Source organism: Spermophilus citellus (assembly GCF_964194105.1).
Source record: "Spermophilus citellus genome assembly, chromosome: 5".
NCBI lineage: Eukaryota > Metazoa > Chordata > Mammalia > Rodentia > Sciuridae > Spermophilus > Spermophilus citellus.
Window position 1 is genome coordinate 90,273,005 of NC_138186.1, and position 20,206 is coordinate 90,293,210.

Below are 20,206 nucleotides of genomic sequence, written 5' to 3' on the forward strand. Positions count from 1 at the left end.
GATAAAGGCATTGCAGAATAAAGAACTGTAAATCAAATAGGAATGGATTGTCGATGTTTTTGTGGTTTTCAAGGAAATAACACTTCAGACTTTTTCCCCTGAGAAAAACAAAAGAACTTAAATCTAGATATAAATTGATTTTTAAAAATGGAATCATTTTTCTGGACAACTATTTTTTATTTTCTCACTACTATTCTTATAGCAATGAAATTTGATATTATAATTCTTATTTTTTAAGGGGGGGTGTTCCAGGGATTGAACCCAAGGTCACTTGGCCATTGAGCCACATCTCCATTCCTGTTTTGTATTTTATTTAGAGACAGAGTCTCGCTGAGTTGCTTAGTGCCTCAATTTTGCTGAGGCTGGCTTTGAACTCATGGTCCTCCTGCCTCAGCCTCCTGAGCCCCCGGAATTACAGGACAATTACAGGTGTACTCTATCGTGCCCAGCTTGATACTATAATTCTTGATCTTGAGATTTCTGTGCTTTTTTAACCTTCATTTTATCAAATAATGAAGGAGCGTTTTGTGGATATTACTAGTTCTGTTACAGGGATTCTTTTCTTGAATTCACCTGCCACATAAATAATTTCCCTCAATGATCTTGGTTTTAGTGAAAGTATGAAATTATGCACTTTCTTTCTGTACTATCTTAGTTATGTACACTCGATGTGTAAATTTTGCTGAAACATTCTTAGGTTTCACTATAATATTCTTTTGAGTCACATCCAAAAAAGACCTAAAAGATTTTTAGCCTTGCCCGTGCGTTATGAGCTACACATGATTTCTGTTTTGTAATGGAGTAAAAATCCATTTATTCTAACAAAATTGGACTAGGTTTTAGGAAATAAAACCATTTATCCATGGTGATTCAAAAGTGTAGCTGTGTTTATACTTTTGATCATTCCTTGGAGAAGTATTACCTTGGTAGACAACCAGCTGGCTTTAGGGAAAATTGTACCCTTGATACGTGCTTAAAACAGCAGTGTAAAATGTAACTGGCTGACAATCTTGGTTTTAGTTAGGGGCACTTTCTTATTATTCATGTTAAGCTGGGAGTGCGAGGAATGATGTCAATGTCTGCCTGTTAGTACTCCTATGGAGGCCAGACGTAGCGTTTCCCCCGTTGTCAACACTTGAGAAAAGTTTGCCAAATGGAGACCTATGAATTACAAAGGAGAAGTTATTAGTAATTGTTATTTGTTTTAAGAGGAGAAATGTTTATTTTTTCAATATTACTTGAGAAAAGGACAAAGGAGTTGAAATTTCAAATGCTAAAACAATTTACTTTTAACATATAACTTGATTTTTAAAACCAACACTTGACCTTTTTTAAAATTATTATTATTAAACACAGTCTTTAAATGTTTTTCTTTCTTTTTTTTTTTTTTTTGGTAATGCTTTGCTCTAGGGCATTGTGGCAACTCAAATTATAACCTTTTAGGGACCTGAGTTAATTCATCATTTTTTCCCCAGTATTAACTCGTGTGAGTGGCGCAAAAACTTTTTTTTTTTTTTTTTTTTTTTTTGGTTCTGGAGATTGAACTCAAGGGCACTCAACTACTGAGCCACATCTCCATTCCTATTTTGTATTTTATTTAGAGACATGGTCTCCCTGAGTTGCTGGCTTTGAACTTATGATTCTCCTGCCTCAGCCTCCTGAGCCACTGGGATTACAGGTGTGCACCACTGTGCCCAGCTGCAAGACATTGTTTTTTATATGAACTGGTGACTTTTGAAATTTCTACATTAAAAGTTTACTGAGAAATTTTATATATTTTAAAAGAGGATGATGAAAGTGGTCTTCTGGTTTATACTAATGTCCCAAGGCTTTTTAGTTGGCATTGTTCATCTCCTAATGGGTGGCAACATGTAGAGCACAGAGCTGAGGCTCAGAGGGCTCCATACTGTGTGGCTTAGACTGCATTGTTGCCCAGGGCAGAGGACTGCAGGTACCACTACTGTTCAAATGTCATCATTGGAAACCTTTCAGGAGAAGAGTCCTATCCTGGATAGTTAATCTGGGAAAGACTCTATTATGATGGGAATGTTAGGAAATATTTTCCTTGTGTTGGTTTTAAAGTGGGGGATGGTGAAGAAACCAGAATATGATGCTCTTAAGGAAGGGAAATGGTGAACAATTGAGATTTTTTTTTTATTCGTTGCTCAAAACATTACAATGATCTTGACATATCATACGTTTGATTCAAATGGGGTATGAATTCTTATTTTTCCACGTGTACAGATTGCAGGATCACTTTGATTATACAGCCACTTTTATACATACTGCCATACTAGTGTCTGTTGTATTCTGCTGCCCTTCCTATCTGCCCCCCTCCTCCAATTGAGATTTTGGTTATCTATTTTTCCGTATGGAATATGATATTCTGAAAAAATTTTATTTTCAATTCTAAAAGACTTGTTTAAGAAATTCATTATATGAAGCTCTTTTAAAGCACTATCTGTATCAACAGTAAAAGATCAAGTAGGCTGATGAAAAAAATGGGCAAAGGACTTTAATAGACATTTCTCCAAAGAAGATATACAAATGAGCAGTACTCACTTGAAAAGTTGTTGAAGTGATGGGAGGGGAGGGGAGGGGAAGGGGGGAAAGGAAGGACAGCAGAATAAAATAGACTTTATTATTGCAGTATGTATATACGTGACTGCATGACCAATGTGATTCTGCAACCTGTACTCTCAGAAAAATGAGAAATTATACCCCATCTTATTCAAATGTATGATATGTCAACATCATTGTACTGTCATGTATAACTAAGTAAAACAAATTTTAAAAAATAGTCATTTCAGAGTGGTGGTCCCACCTCTGCATTCAAAGAAAGTGTTCATTGATAAATATTTAGCCAAACATTAAAAAAATATGTCAAGATGAAAAGAAAAAAGAAAAGTTGTTGAATGTTTAACATCTGTAATTATTGGGATGTTCAACTTCTCATATTCATTAGGATGGCTATTGTCAAAAACACAAAAAATAACAAATGTTGGGAAAAATGTGGAAAATTGGAACTCTTTTGCACTGTTGAAAGGTATGTAAAATAGTATAGTCACAGGATTATGGTATGACTCAGCAATACCATTTCTAGGTATACAACCCAAAACAGTGAAAGCAGGGACTCCAGCAGCTATGTGTACCCCTATGTCCATAGAAGATTCTTTGCATTAACCAAAAGGCGACAGGAACCCAAGAGTCCATTGGCACATAAGTGGATCAACAAAATGTGATATACACATACAACAGGATATCATTCAACCTTAAAGAGGGGTAATTGTGACCAATGCTGCAACATGGATGAACCTTGAAAACATCATAGAAAGTGAAATAGACCAGTCACAAAAGAACATGTATTATATGATTCCATTACATCAAGTTCCTTGAGTAGTCAAACACAGACAGAAAATACACTTGAGCCAGGAGGTTGAAGAAGGGGGAATGAGGAGTTATTGTTTAAGGACCTCACAGTGTCAGCTGGGGAAGATGAAAACGTACTGGAGATGAAGGGGGATGGTTGTACAATAACTACGGAACTGGTTTCAATTGTTGAAATGGTCAAACAATCACAAAACTCTCCATGCTGGTTTTTCAGTCAGCCTATAATCATAACCTGAATGCCAAAGTAGGCACAATACATAGGGGAAACCATGGTAACAAGGGAATGTATCCTCAGTGAGATAAAGCTGCCTGAATTAATGAATAATAAACATCATGAAATGATACTGACAGTGATCTTTACTGTTCAGTCAGGTTCTAAGTTTAACCAGTACTGTGTAGTAGCTGTTGAGTCTTGCACTCCCACTTCTTCATTTATGAGAAGAGTAGCAGCACACTTAGTGTAAGGCTTCAGGTATGTGGTACTTCCAAATGCTTTCTGCCATTACCAATTCAAAAAAACCCAAAAAACCAAACAACAACAACAACAACAACAAACCAGAAGAGCCAGGTGGTTCTAAGAAAAGAAGATGGTACAACACAACAGCCTGACTGTGCTTCAGAAGTGCAACTTGGCCTTTTAATAGCCCTTATTAACAGTTTCCTAAAATTCCCTGACTTTAGAGCCAACAGACTTATTATCTAAATGGCATGCCATAATTTCCTGTGTTCATCGAAAGAGACGGATTGAGCTAAGGTGGAGAGTGGGTACGAGTTTATGGAAATATATTTTTAGACCTTGCCAATAAGAATGTAGAACGAAAAGAACTTAAGTTGCTACTTCAATCTTTGAAAAATTGTTCTGGCAGAGAAAAATGATGAAATCATCTAGAGGTGGTGATTATTTTTTGATGTTTAAACTTAGAAGGCAGATAAACAAAACAAAAACGTAAAAAAAATTCATTTACATATTTACCCATGCCTAACTATAAATCTAATTAATGTTCATTATTCCAGTACCAAATTTTTAACATCATGGTGACCTTTTGTCAATAGGAAAAGAAAATTTATGTTTTGTACTAACCCTATGCTCATGGATTTACTACAATCGTGCATTTTTTAAAAGATACCTAAAAACAGAAACATGCTGCATGCATGCCAATAATGCCAGCAATTTGGGAGGCTGAGGCAGGAGGTTCGAAAGTTCACAGCCAGCCTCAGCAACCCAGTGAGGACCTAAGCAACTTAGTGAGACCCTTTCTCAAAATAAAAAAATAAAAAGGGCTGGGCATGTGACTCAGTATTTGAGCACCCCTATGTTCAATCTCTGGTGCCAAAAAAAAAAAAAAAAAAAAAGAAATCAAACTTTTGAAAATTGTTGTGAAGTGTTAGCCCATGGTGGTCCTTTTGTCAGATTCAGACAAAGGACTGGAGCTTAGATTATAGGACTTCTGTTTTATTTCCCTTTGGAGCATTGTTGGTGCCCCCCAGGGAATTAAAGGCATCTTACACTTGGAGGCTAGAGAGTGGTTCACCTAGCTCACTGTGTCCCGAAGTGCTCCTGCCAAGGACTCCTCCTCTTCCTCCTCCTCCTCCTCCTTCTCCTCCTCCTTCTCCTTCTCTTCTTCCTCCTCCTCTTCCTCCTCCTCTTCTTCCTCTTCCTTCTCCTCCTCCCTTCTCAGTCAATATAAACCACATTTGTTAAGCATCCACATACACAACTATATATTACATACTTTGGCTAGGGACAGAATATCACCCCCAAATAAGAAACAAACAAAAAACAATGCTGGACTGGGGATATGGCTCAGTGGTAGAGCGCTTGCCTAGCACACAGAAGGCTCTAGGTTCTATTCCCAGGACCACAAAAACAAAAGAGCGTAGGTACTTTTTCAATCGCTTATTGTTGAATAATACATGTAACATCTTGTCCAAAAATAACAATAAAATGAGTATAATTGACTCAATTAAATACATATGTCGTATGCTATATTCTGTAATTGAAACATAACACGGTCTTCTAACTTGACTTTGGGGTATGGCTGGAGGGCGTGGTAAAGCACATCTACACACAGATATCCTGGACAGTAATTCCCATGTGCTCTTAAGAGAGGTACAGCAGTGTGTGCTACCTGACCCTGTTCTGTGAGCCTTGCCCTTGTACCCTGGTTTAAGGTGTCACAGAACATCCTTGCATCCTCAGCTACCTTGAGGTCTCTTAGGAAATGTCAAGAATCTGATAAGAAAAAGAGGGAACTATACTGGGGCTTTTAATATAAGGGAAAACCCAGCTCGTTGGGGATGTGTAGGAAGAAGGGGGTTGTACGAGATGGTCTTGAGGGAAGGATAGAATGTCTGCTAATTTGGGGAAGGAAGTCAACGGAGGGAAAATGTGGGTCATATTCATGGAGTAGCCAGGGACCTGGCACGTCTGGAGTGTCGAGGGACTATTTAGAACACCAGCTGGAGAGGTGAGGTTGATTGGCACGAGCGTGTTGATCTCAAGTATTTTGAAGTAGCTTTCAGAGAGATGACTATTTTTTACTTTGTCAAAGTGGATTTTCTTAAGTTCTTCGGTATTTTAACCATGATAACAAAGTAAAGAATCAACCAATGAGCATGTTTCAAATGTTCCCAAATGTTTCATTTTGGGGGTCAGTGTTACTTGTGTATTTGTTCCGCTCTTGGCTTTCAGTTCTCATTGTGTTCTGCTTGCTCCTTTACATACTTTTTCCACATGAGTGAGAAAGCCCTGAGGATTGAGTTTTTCTCAGTTTACACTTTCCTACAATATTAAAATATCTGTAACCCCATCACTAACATCCTTGCCAAAATGGACTTTTCAGGACTTTTTCTGGAGCTCATGGCTGTTCTTTAGCACTGATATTTCTCCAGTGGAGTCTCAGCCAGTGATCCAGTCATGTGTGCAGGCCATGCTGTTTAATAGTGGTTACGGGGCAGTTATGAACGCATTGGTTAGCCTGTGATTAATTGTGAGGTTTTTCTGGCTAACTTGTCAGATGCATTTGGCTACTAAACATGAAAATGCTCAAAATTTTATCTAATTCATTTGTGTTGATATTTGAAACTCAACAATATCTTGTAGCATTACTGATTAATATGTTCTCGATTAATGAAATGTATGTGTTTAGATTTTATCCTTTGTCGTGCTTAAATGTATATTTGACATTCCTCAGAAACTGGTAAAGGCCAGCTTTGATGTTTCATTTGCTTTTTATTAGCTTTACATTTAGATATCCAAAGTGTTATTTTCTTACTTTATCTTATCAGGAGTCAGAATAGGCTGGTGAACTCAGGATGATAAAATTAAATTATCTGTAGGGAGAAAATCTTGTTGTAGATTTTGAGTAAGAAATAATACATACACTGCTTTTTGAATGTCACTGTTACACTATCAGTCATATGCAAACCTAATGGTCTGCCTGTCTGTATCATTTTCTCCTGAGATGACAGCTTAATAGTTTTCCTGGTTGGATTGTGTTAAAACCTTTAAAGGCTGCATTCACTAAAACATATGTCCAACGTTTGGGCAGCCAAAGTCTGTGCAGTCATTTGAACGGAGTACAACTTAGCTCTGTATAACCACAGGTATCTCACTGTTAAAGCTATATTAGCATACATGTACTGAAATATCACACAGTACCCATAAATGTGTATGGTTTTTATGTTTTTACTTATTAGTTAAAAATAAATTTAGATTTAAAACAGAAAAAAATTACATTAATGTGTCATTAGTTTGGAGTCTTATTTCATAATTAAATTGTTCTGTGATGTGCTGAAATATGGTTTTGTATTATCTTAAAAATATTTCGTAACAATAAAAATAAACTCAAAGACCAAACCAAAACAAACAACAACGACAGAACAGATTTTGCCAAGAAAGTAATAGCATAAATAATTTTTAAACAATGCCATGGATCGATCATACAGTTAAGTAATTTAACGTAATAGATTTTGTTCTGATTAATTCTCTCAAGTGCCTACCATGCTCATAGTGTTATATTGGATAACCTGCACAGGTAGCTTGTATTTACCTCTATGAATGAAGACATGAATGTAGAAAACAGACAACAGGGGAAATCCTGGACTGGCCAAGTGAGGTGCTAGCTGTCTTTCGTGTTCCACCAGCAGGGGGTGCCATGCCACGCCTGTTGTTGACAGAGTTGGAGTTCTGTGGTCAGTGTTGGGGTTTTGTTTGCTTCCCTTGTGTTAGGATGCTACGGATGCTCGATGGAAAAGATGACTGCTTGAGATGTTGAGAAAACTCCTAACCTTTCAGAACTGGAAAGTTTTCTTGACAGATCTTCAAAGCCCCTCCAGGGAACAAAGTCTTTTTGTGTTGGGGTAGAAGTCATAGTGACCAGTTACTCACAGTCCTAATCTTTAATTGGTTTAACTTTCCTGATGCCATTTGTCACCTCTAGTTCATTGGTGCTCCATCTGCTGTAGGCCAGAGTCCAGGAGCAGTTCTTAGTGGTAAAAAGTTGGAGAAGCAGATATTGGAAAATCCAGTCTTATGTGATCTTTCCTGGCTTTGATGGGTTCAACTTCCATATTGAAAAGTTATTTAAACACTTTTAATTTCTTTTTCAAGTGGAGAAATACATGTATCTCAGAAGAAAACCTGAAAACTTTAAAAAAAAATTGTCTTCCAAAGAAAATGAACTTTAAAATATTATAATCTTTATATCTATAGTTATTTATTTTAAAAAAGTTAATGGCAATTTCCATTGTAAAACACCATATTAATTTTTACTAAGTACATCAAATTACTAAATTTGGTTAGAAAAATTTCCTGGCAGTTAGGCATTATTTTACCTAGATGTATAAAGATTAAAAATCTGTTAATAGTTGACAAAAATACCTAATCAGAACATCTAATTGAATCACAAAGATTAATTGAGAGAGTAATATTCTTTTTGGTTTTATAAATGTGTAATGGTCTCAATATTAATAAAGAGTTAATTTCCATAACAGTGCAGAAAATCAATCTTTAGGAATTTTAGTGAATTAAATTTAAGAATGATAAACATATATCAAGCAGAATTTTTATTACATTGAACAGGCAGAATTAGAGAACTCTTCAGGCAGTTCAACTTATGCTAATTTGAGAGTATGACTGAAAATAACCAGTGTTACTTCTAAATGTTAGCATTTTGAAAATGTTGACCCAATATTTCTTTATAAAATAAATTTTATTTTATAAATTTTAATACTTTTCAGATAATGGAAATTATTTTTAAGAAGAAAAACGAAACTTAAGTGCTTTCCAGTTTAAAAGAAACAGTGAATAGAAACTGCTGAGCATCGACCAGGGCACAGAGCAGTCTCTGTGACAGTCATTGATGATCGTAATCACTTCTGGCGCTTCGCTTCTCACACACTGTCCCTTTCACTTGTTTGTGTATGGTGGTGATTTTCAAGAATTCAAAGTGTGACTGCTTTGTGTTTCTTCTTTCCTTCTAGTTCTCGGTGTTTTAGAAATTTCTGGACATGGGGAGCTGTTTATGATCCTGACGTGTAGCAGATCACAAAGAGAGCAGAAGGGGAAGACTGGCTCCCTGGGTTTTTAGTGCTGGAGTCTGGGACATTAGGATTTCCTTGTTTCTGAAGCTCATCTTAAAGGATTATTATTTTTAAAAAAATCATTCTTTTTCTTGATATGATTATGACTAATGTCACATATATTTGTTACCTTAAATATTAATTCAAAGACTTTCTTTTTAAAAAAATTTTACACTTACTGAGAATACTTTTAATAACCTAAAAATACATAAAGTAAAAAGTGAAATGGCTCTTTTGCACTCATCTGCCACTATCATTCCTCAGTAGATACCATTTTGAATAATTTGGAATGAAATGTTGTAGATATTTATACATGTAGGCTCAGTATACATGTGGAAAAGATGTGTTTCTTAGTGTCTCCATTGTTGTGATTTTTTTTTTTTACAAAAGGAGATTATGTTGACCTGTAACTTCTTATTTTACCAGTTGACTTATTAATTAGGGGCATCTCTCCACATCCTCACTCTTTTTCATGACCACATAATACTCCACTGCTTTGATGTGTCTTGGTCTCCGGTCTCCTTAGCCATTTCCTTGCTGAAGGACACTCAGGTCCCAGATACCATCTATGTACTTATGTCATGTTGCATGAATCCCAAACTCAGGAAGCTGTTGTCCTGGGGCATCTATGCTTAGCTTCACTCTAGAGGCTGTGGGTTGCTTGTTGATGTTCAGGAGTCTTTCTAAATGGTGTCATTTGATCTTGGATATGCCTGAGCTTAGGTAAAAAGGACCAGTTCATTGTGTGGGCTTTTAGGGTAAGAGCTGCATTTTTATAGAAGTTTCTTATTTCTACCTGCAAGAAATTTAAGATGTAACATTTAGATGGATGTTGGCCACATCATCCTTTTATGTTGTCAGAGTTCTCAGTTTCAGAACTTTAATAAAGTTGATTGTCAAATCTGTTGTTTTAAAATTGATTAATCTTAAAGGCAGAACATCTTTCAGACAATGCTTTGAAGACACGTTTTTTTTCTTGATGTGGAGTATTTCTATCCAAGTCCGTATGTTAAGATTTAATTTGTGACTTTTACAAATGGGATAATTATTCAGTCATAAAAAGCTAAATACCAATACTCCAAGGTTAGTATTTCATTGGACGTGGGGTGATATTCATTAAGGTGTTCATAAAATTTTATGTTCCTCAGTCACTATATACTTAGTAGACACGGTAACTTATTTTTGTCATGATTATTGGCCATATCTTGGGGTTTAACATCTGCTGGATGAAACTGCTGCATATTCTGACTTCTAAACTATAATTGCCTAGAATGAATGAAATCTTTTATTTTAGACACAGTTTTGCTTGGAAGATTTCATTTCACATTCACAAAATAATAGCAGTGATTTTAAAAAAGGTGATAACAAATTGTCTGAAGTCTAGAGATAAAATCACCACTTCTTTGTGGTAATATGGTAATTGTTCAGTGTATTTTAAGCAGTAACTTTTTGTTAGTGTCAATAGTTTCCCTCACAACACAGCTGGCATGCTGCTGGTGATATCATAGCTATACTTTTTGATTTATTATTGTACAGAGTATATGGTGCACAGTGTGAGTAACCACATTGAACAACTAAGAATATATCCTTATTTTTTGTGACCTTTTTAATGTTACATTGGAACTGTGGGACTTTTTTCATGTTAATTGGAACTGTGGCCATTAAGCAGATTTTATTGCACGTTAATGAAGAGAGTCAAACCTTTTTACTTTTGTAGTAATTTCTTATTGCTGTTTTTATGAATATCTTATTAGACTTTTTCCTTTGCTCCAAGTTTTTTATGCTATTTTCGCGTTTTGCTTATCCACATAATATATCCCAACACTCTTGTTATCTATATGCAAATATATGCCACCACATATTACTTTTATTCTTAAGGTCATGTGAAGAAAAATAATTGATACTAAGATATGAAAACCTGGAATAGTTATTGCACTTGTAACACAAAATATCCTATAATAGACATGTATTTTTAAATTGCTTACTATATACAATTACAAATCTCAATTTTTTTGTACTAGGATTATAAGCTATACTGAAAATTTTTTTAACAGTACAAAAATCTGAAGATTATCCAGTCAAAAGAGAGTTGTAACTTTAAATTAGAGACAAAATTGACTGACTGATTTTTATATTATTTATTGAATTTAAATTTAATGTCATTACTGAACTAAAACTACGAATATATATTTTAAATGTGCATTTGCTTCAACATCAGGTTTTCCTTTTCTCTTTCAGTCTGTGATCAAAACAGGGCGGCTGCTAATCAGTCATGAGGCTCCCTTGACAGGTGGCTTTGCGTCAGAGATCAGCTCTACAGTTCAGGTAGTAACTTGTTGGCACTGATTTTAACATTCGTGCAGTGGTACGTGCTTTATTCCAGAAGGAAAGGAACTACTTATCATCGTATATAAAAACGTGCACTTTTTAGAAGTGTACATTTTTCATTCTTACTGTTCTGTCCTTTAGTTAATGGTATAATTGCATCTTCTAGAAAATAATTTTTAAATTTAAAAATAAGAAGGAGAAATCCTTTATGGGAAGAAGAAAGTTTGAAATGAGTTTAATAAAGTAATGTCTATTACATTTGCTGGGTTAACAAGAAAACTCTTTTAAATTTCAAACGGATAATTCTCTTTTAATAAAGCTTAAGGTTGCTATGAAATGGATTGATTGTGAAATTGACCTTAGATTTTCTTAGCCTTCACCTTCCAAAAGTGAATCCACCAGAAATCAGTAATTTAAATTTCAGTAAATAACTACGAAATAATTGATTAGTTTAATAATTAAATTGTTTTGTTATCAGCAATGCTTTAGAAATGGTTTAAAATTTATTCCTTTTTAAAATGTTCCCTTAACATATCAGAAAAATACCCTATATACCTCTTTGAAGGATTTTTACTTAAAACTTTTATTCACATTTGTATCATAGATATGCATAACATAATTTAAAGGAGTTTTATTTTCCCTGATTTTTTAAACTAAAAACATTATTTTCAATGTGAAGTACATGCATTTTAAATTCAGAATTTCTTACAGCTTGTAAATATTTTACTTCTCTTTACTGGTTTTAACATGTTTTAATTTTTAAGATACAAGTAGAGAATTCCTTTAAGAGTGTGTGGATTAATAACTTTATATGAAATTATGGTAGTCAAATAATGGTAAGAATTTATTTTTAAGATTTTAACAATGATTTTTACCAGTAAAATATTTTTAAGTGCTAATTATACAATTACATTTATTTTTAAATTAGATTAAGCAAATTTAAGCCTAAATGTTTCCAAAGCTAATTCAAAATTATCTACAATTGCATTCAATCAAAAAATTTTACTGTTACTTTTGTAGTATATAGAGTCACTGAAAAAATTAAGAAAAGCAAACGTTTGTATATTGTAGATACGTGTTTTTCTGTTTATCTAATTAATATTATTGAAATGCCACAGGTAACTGGTATTTATGTATACTTTATTCATTGAGTAGCATTATATACTGAATTTGTAAAAAATGAGAGTTGCAAGAATGAAATCACTATAATACCAAGATGTTATTTCAAGCCAGAGGCAAAACTGGAAAAAGAAAAAAAGATTTTCTGACTCTTAGTTAAGATGTGGTGTATTGAACCATTTAAAATCATAAGGACGGTTGCTAATAGAAACTTTGACACCCCTGCTTGATTTTGGCCATTGACTGCTTATTGTTATATTTAAAGTTTCATTTGCATATAATTGTATAGGGAAAACCAGGAGGACACAGTTAGAATTAGAAATTATAACTTCTCTCGTGAAGTTTGCTTTCTCTAAGTATGCTTTTAAAATTTGATCTCCATAAATTATTGGTAGGCTGCCATAGACTATAATATATTTTTCAGACTGTAAAGGATTTGAATGATGATCTAATCTAGTGTCTCTTGGTTTTGAATAATATGTAGACTCATGTTTATGGAAAAATGTCTCTCAAGCCCCAAGAATATATCAGTGAATCCTTGTTTGAGAAACAGTGTATTGAGTTTAAACATAGTCAGCTAACACCAAAAATCATAAATAAAATATCAAAATTATATATTGAAACTAGTGACAATATTGGGGGTTGTCAGTGAGATTATCCAGAATATAATCGTATTTATACCATACAAAGATGCTATGCAATCCTCTTAGACCCCCAAGAAATCTTCAGATGTCCACAGTCTGTAGTTGGAAAGATACTGATCTAAACCCGCGGTATTCCTTTTACAGATAAGTGTTTATCATTCAGAGTGCTTGTGACTTACCCTTTTTTATAAAGACAGGGGAGATCTGGAAGTAGTACAGGAATCCTGAGTAAACATTAAGTGTGTGCATATGCATTCTTTATTCAAAGTCCACTGTCCCCCAAGAGGAAGATAGAAATTTTGGATTCATTATAAAGTGCAGTACTTTCCATGATAAAATTACTCAACCAGTGAACCAGAAAATGAATTAGGCAGTACTGTAACATTTGTAGAGAGATCTGCATTTAATATTTTGGGTAATTAGAATTTTGATTTATTAATATGCGGGTGAATTTGAAAATGTACACAGTTTTTTTTGTTTAATTCAGATATTATTTGTACAAATAGAGAGTGTAGGAAATGAATTTTAATACATCTTAGTGAGCCTGATATGTGTGCCTTTTGTTTGTTGATAAGGATAATTAAAAAAAATAATCATTTGAAAAAATTTTAATTCTTTTTTAGTAATGTTTCTATATAATTTTGAGTGATCTGAATAGTGAAATCTACTTTTCAGTAATTGTTTAATGCACATACTCAACTATATGCAATGTACCATATGCAGCATCTTCTCCATGGCCTTGTTCTGTATAATAACACTTGTATCAAATTACCAGTGCCTAGGATTGTTTAAACTGAAATCACTTAAGTGTGAGGTGCAGTTGCTGTCACCACTTTGAATGATGGATATTTCTGTATTTCTTTTGGTCATGTGTAACTGGTAAGATTAGAAAAGATAAAACAGGGCTAATATATTGAAAGCTAACTCTCTGAGATGGCAGGAAAAATGTACACAGAGAATGTATATTGTTGTCTTGGAAAAGGAGCTTAAAATGATGGATGAGAATGATATATAAATTTGAGTATGGTGGATTAAAATGTTGAGATATTCTTATTATACCAATGAGTCTAAATTTTATGTGAACATGAGTAAAAAAGATTGTTTTTTTGTTTTGTTTTGCTCCACAGGCACTATTTTGTGAAAGAAATCTGATAGGTTTTCAAAAACCCCTGGTTAATCCTGCAAAGTTGCTCTTAAAATGACCTTTTAAAAGAACGATTATTAATGATAGAGTTACTTTTTAAAAATACATTAATGTTTGAGAATGCCTGAAAATCCAAAATATTGTTTCATTCGAAATTTAAGTCTCTGCCCACATTTAAAAAATATTGCAGGGAATGCAGCCCTACAGAGAATATCCATTTGAGTTTACATTTGGTATTTTTAGATAAAAAATTTACAAAGTGCTACCTAAAATTAAATATCAAAGGAACATTTTTATAGTGTTATTTTGTTATTAGTGTTACTATTATAGATTATTTTTAGCAATACAGATAAAATATGAAAAGAATGTATATAAAATGTAGTCATAATTTATTTACATAACTCTCTAATTTACAGCAGATGGCTCTTCCATCAGACAAGGAGTGCTGTGTCCACATCTTAAGTTTCTTCATACCGTAGCTTCTTTTTCATACAGTTCTTTCTTTCTTTATTTTTTAAAATATTTTTTAGTTGTAGATATACACAATACTTTTATTTATTTATTTTTATGTGGTGCTGAGGATCAAACCCAGTGCCTCACATGTGCTAGGCAATTGCTCTACCACTGAGCTACCACCCCAGCCCTAGTTTTTTATTTTATTATTAAAAAAAAATTGTTAACTATCTTAGCATTAGTAATGGTAAACTCACAAAACCAACTAGACTCTATTGATAAGACAGAATTTTAAGTATATTTGTTAACAGTTTCTTTTAAACTTTGTCTTTAACTCTCTCTATGGAAATGAATGCTTACGAAAATAAAAAACAGGGCAATTAATCTAAGACTGATTTCCATTTCTATTGGGCTTAGTCTGGAAGACAGAACAAGCTGAAGTCTGGTATATTTGGCCCCCCTCTGGGAAAGATTTCTTGGTCAGTCATCCAAAGCTTCACTGTCTCTTCCCATCTAATTTTACATTCCCATCTGTTCTCACTTTGGATTGAGGGAACTTTTTCCTTCTTTTCTTTCTTTTAACACATCGAGAAAGTTGAAGTCCTTCTTGAAGGTGTGCCTTGTGCACCCTGATTTGTGGAAAAGTGTAAAGACAACAGTGTATAGGTAATTCCCTGACCTTGTCATTGTGTAGGTCGAGCAAAGTTTTCTTTACTTCAGATAATTTTGTAAATTAATTTTATGTGATGCTTGTCTTCCTCAGCTTTATGCAACCACAGAGTTTTTTTTTTTAAATGTCTTTCCTGTACAAAGGAAGCATCAACCTCATTAATTTTAATATTCCCTCAAACTAATTTATATTATATATTCTAGAATGCAGTGTTCAACACAGGCGTTATTTATTTAAATGCTAAGACCAAATAATCTGTAGTATTTTAGCAGCTTTAAGTAGCCTAATTTCTTTAAGCATTGAAGAAACCAACCTTTATTATTAATTTTTGATGCATTCCTGTAATGATAAAATAAGCTTGACTCTGATAATAATTGTGTGATAATAAAAAATAGCTTATTTATTTTTCTTCTGGATTCAGTTCTTAATAAGAGTGCCAAAGATTTTAGGGATTGTGGTTGGCTTAAAGGTTTGCCTTTTTTTAAACACATGGAAGCAATAAGTCTGCAATAAAGAGTCCAGTTGGAGAGGATGGTAAGTTTCCATACCATTGTTTTATCCTTTCTGTGCGGTCTCTTTTCTGAGAATAAGGATTCAAAAATTGTGCATACCAACATATATTTCTTAAGGTAATCAGATTCTGATAACTTGAAGGGATTTTTATTGGTCCTACATGAATCATTACATAAAAGGAAAATTTCATAACTTTCAATGAAAGGAATTTTGCTTTTCTCACTGCTCATGTTAGAAATTTTTATTCAAAGGGAATTTTTTTTTCTTAAAAACTTATTACTACCAAATGTATAGGCATCGATTTGAAGAAGAGGAGAAAAGGTCCTAAACGGTCGGAGTCTTTACCGTTGTGAAAACATTTAAGATCACTGTGTTGATAAATGAAGAGTTTGGAGAGCGAACTGTAATAGCAGTAATTTGATGAAAATTTTACTGCAACTGTGTCCTCTTAATTAAAAAAAAAAAATTAACAGTCATGAAAACATTTTCCCACAGCCACAGATAAAACAATCAGGAGAAGTATACTTCTGTGCTAAAAGGTGGAGCCAGAGCATCAGGAAAGCAGAGAAAAATGTATTCAGATGCAGGAGGGCCTTTTTAAAATGTGGTTTTGCCCTGCAGCTTGTTGAGTATTCTGTGAACAGCTTCTGTGGCCACCGATAGGAACCAGTCTAAATCCCTCTAGGCATGTGTTGTGGATGGGGCTACTTCACGACTGTTTGTCATTAAACCTGTGGTCTACTCTTGGTTTTCCTCTCCTTCCTGATCTCCTTCTTGAGTCTTTTGTCTTTACTTGTTAGTGTAAGAGGGACCAAGTTTCTACCACAAGCCTCTCCATGTCCCCATTCTTTCCTGGGCAGCCTCAACCATTTGCTTGGGCCATTCTTTCTTCCTATTTGAAACTTTCCAAGTTAATCTGCTGTTGAGCTTTAGATTCAAAATTCTAATTTCTTGCTAATTTTGGTGGTTTTAAAAAAATTTATATTTTTAAAAAAGATTTATTTGGAAGGATTTAATCAGGAAACAGTGTAGTTGTCACGTTTTGGAACTCAGCTTGCGTCAAAATGATATATTTCCCTGTAGCTCTTTCTGGACCTTTTTAACTATCTCTTTACTGCTCTCGTCTCCATCCTCTTATCTCTCATTACATTTCTATCCTTTAAAAAAAACACACACACACACATTAAAAAGTTGTCCTGTTTGAAATCTTCCAGTGGATCTTCTCTGACTACAGCAACAGGACCTTTGTGACAGAGTCCAAGATCCTGATCGACTCAAACCAATGTTTCCAGTGTTATTTCCTATGTCCTCTTATGATTCCAATATGCTGATCACACTGGCCAACTGGCCTTTTCCTGAATGATATTTCATTCTTATAACCATCCCTTTTGAGTACTTTGGGCACAGCCTTGATATTGGCATCAAACTAAGAAATGGACTTATTATTTTAGACACTTAGAATTTATTAGAAAAAATAAACAATAAACAGATAATTGTAGTATGGAACATTCTAGGACACAGAACTTAGAGAACTGTAGGATTATAAAATAATCAATTGACTAACCCAATTGCAACAGCGAAGTTTTAATTTTTTTTAATTTAAAATTTTATTTCTAATAAATAATATAGACATTTATGGGGTACAGTGTGAACATTTTGACATACATATAGTAGAATGATGATATCCAGCTAACATATTTATCATCTCACATACTTATATTTTTTGTAGTGATATTATTTAAAATCCATTTTTAAAAAATAACTACTTTTTTCTCCCTTTTTCTTCTTCTCTTTTTGCGGTACTGAGGATTAAACCCATGTCCTCATGCATGCTAAGTAAGCATTGTGCTGAGCAAAATCCCTCAAACCCTAAGTTTACTCTTGGAGGATGAATCTGACCCTGAGAGTGAAGAAAGATGGGTGGGTATTTTAAGTAGAGGGAATAATATGAGTCAGGGGGCTCATGAAGTATTTGCTTGTCTAGTGTTCACCCTGGTTTTAGAATAGTTGAAGAATAGCATGCATGGCTGTAGCATGGGGTAAGAATTGAGAAGTAGGTAAGAATTAGATTCTGAAGAATCTTAAATGTAATGTTAAAGAATTTGTTTTATTTGGTGGAAATAGTGATGACTGAGTAGAACCAGCTCACATGGATATAAATTCCATTTTTTTTCAAAATATACTTTACAGGGCTGGGGTTGTGGCTCAGAAGTAGAGCACTCGCCTACCATGCATGAGGCACTGGGTTTGATTCTCAGTACCACGTACAAATAAAATAAAGATATTGTGTCCACCTATAATTAAAACATAAATAGTTAAAAAATATACTTTACAGAGTTCCTGACAAAAAGGAAGTAGTAGGAACTCAAAAAAATAATGGTCATAGTTATTATCCTTACTTAAAGCAAAGATAGATAATTAAAGGGCTTTAGGCAGGACATGTGCAAAGATGGATTTACAAATTTGGAAAACTCTTTGGCATTTGCGTTGAGGATTCATTGGGGAAGGAAGCAATGGAGAGTCATCAGAAAGCTATCTGAGTAATCTAGACTTTATAACCAAGGACATAGGAGTAGGGTTGGCAAGAAAGATGAATTTTAGAGAGTAGGAAAGAGAATCCAAAGGAAAGACTTGTTGTTGACTGTTTAGATGGGAATGGGCCAGAAACTGAAGGAGGATGGTGGACGGGCAGATGGGAGTCAAGACACAACCAAGGCACACCTTGGTTTCTTGGTTGAATGCTTTCTCTTTCTTTTTTCTCCTTTTATTGGGGATTGAACCCAGGGTACCATGTATGCTAGGCAAACACTCTCCCCTGAAATACTTCACTAGCCCTTTTATTTTGAGGCAGGGTCTCACTGAGTTGTTGAGGCTCCTGTGACTTGTGATCCTCCTGCCTCCACTTCCCGAGTACCTGGGATTATAGTAGGTGTGTGCCACAGAACCTCGCTGGATGGTTTCTTAATGGCAGTGTGGTTTCACCGAAATGTTAAATATCAGTGAAAAAAAGGTTTATGTCTATCTATGAAACTGTAGAATTTGATATATGGATGAAAATCCATCACTGAAGCTCAGTAGAGCCTCTAAAGTATAAGAAACGATTAAGGATTTATTATTTCCAGATGATGAGTGAGTATAGATGTGATTATGCAGAAAGAAGAGAGTTTCTGAAGAAGTCCCTTAGGTATACTAACATTTAAGAGAAAAAAAAAAAAAGGAAGAAGAAGAAGAAGAAGAACCATGAAAGAGGATAAGATGGAAGGGACCGGGAGACGCCATTACAAAAGAGAAATGGGAACAATTTCACCATGGAGTACCTAGTCAAAGGTGTTACATGCTTCCAGAGTTTGTCTCCTAAGGACTGATAGTTGTACCTTGAATGTACAACTGGAAGACATTGGTAACTGATGAAAACAGAGGAGTAAGTAAAGGCTTGAAGTCTATAGTAGTCTATAGACTCCTCTTTTAACTTGACTTTTAAGGAAAGGAGAGAAATAAAGTACAGTCACTTCCTTTACCTATGGTTTCACTTTCCATAGTTTGTTACCATGGCTAACTACAGCCTGAAAATATTAAGTGGAAAATTCCAGAAGGAAACAATTCATAACGTTTATAGTGCAGACCATTCTGAATAGCATGATGAAATCTGTCCTGGGCTGTGAATCAAACCTTTGTCCTATGTACCTACCTACACTGTACATGCTATTTACCCATTTGTTAGTCAGTAGCCCTCTCTGTTATCAAATCACCTGTCCTTAGCCCTCTTTGTTATCAGTCAAGCCACCTCTCCTGGTATCATAGTGCTTATATTTAATTAAGCCTTATTTTTACATAATAATGGACCTGAAGCTTTAGAGTATTGATGTTGGGAATTTTATTAGATATTAGAATTCTTTTGTTTTATCATTTTTTAATTTTTTTAAAAAAAATTTTATTTATATATGACAGCAGAATGCATTTCAATTCTTATTACACATATAGAGCACAATTTTTTCATATCTCTGGTTGTATACACAGTATATTCATACCAATTCATGTCTTCATACATGTACTTTGGATAATAATGATCATCACATTCCACCATCATTTAAAACTCCTTGCCCCCTCCTTTCCCCTGCAACCCCCTCAGCCCTATTTGTTTTATTATTATTGTCTTCAGTCTCTTATTGTGCAAAACTTTTAAGTCATTTATAATTCATCGATTTATCTTAAGTACATATACATAGGAAAAAACAGTACTGGGAATTGAACCCAGGGCTTCCTGCATGCTAGGCAAGTACTCTACCAATGGCCCACATCTCCAGGCTTTGATACTATTTGTGGTTTTAGGCATCTACTGGAGATTTAGAACATATTCTTGCA

General features: G+C 34.4%; 1 protein-coding gene across 1 annotated transcript in view; it reads left to right on the forward strand.

Annotated features, from left to right (window-relative positions):
- The window catches only part of BCKDHB (branched chain keto acid dehydrogenase E1 subunit beta), a 195,978-nt gene that overhangs the window by 128,020 nt on the left and 47,752 nt on the right, over positions 1-20,206 (forward strand). Inside the window, exon 9 of the mRNA XM_081295967.1 lies at positions 11,212-11,298. Within this exon, the coding sequence (XP_081152093.1) occupies positions 11,212-11,298 (87 nt within the window). The remainder of the gene's footprint in view (positions 1-11,211; positions 11,299-20,206) is intronic.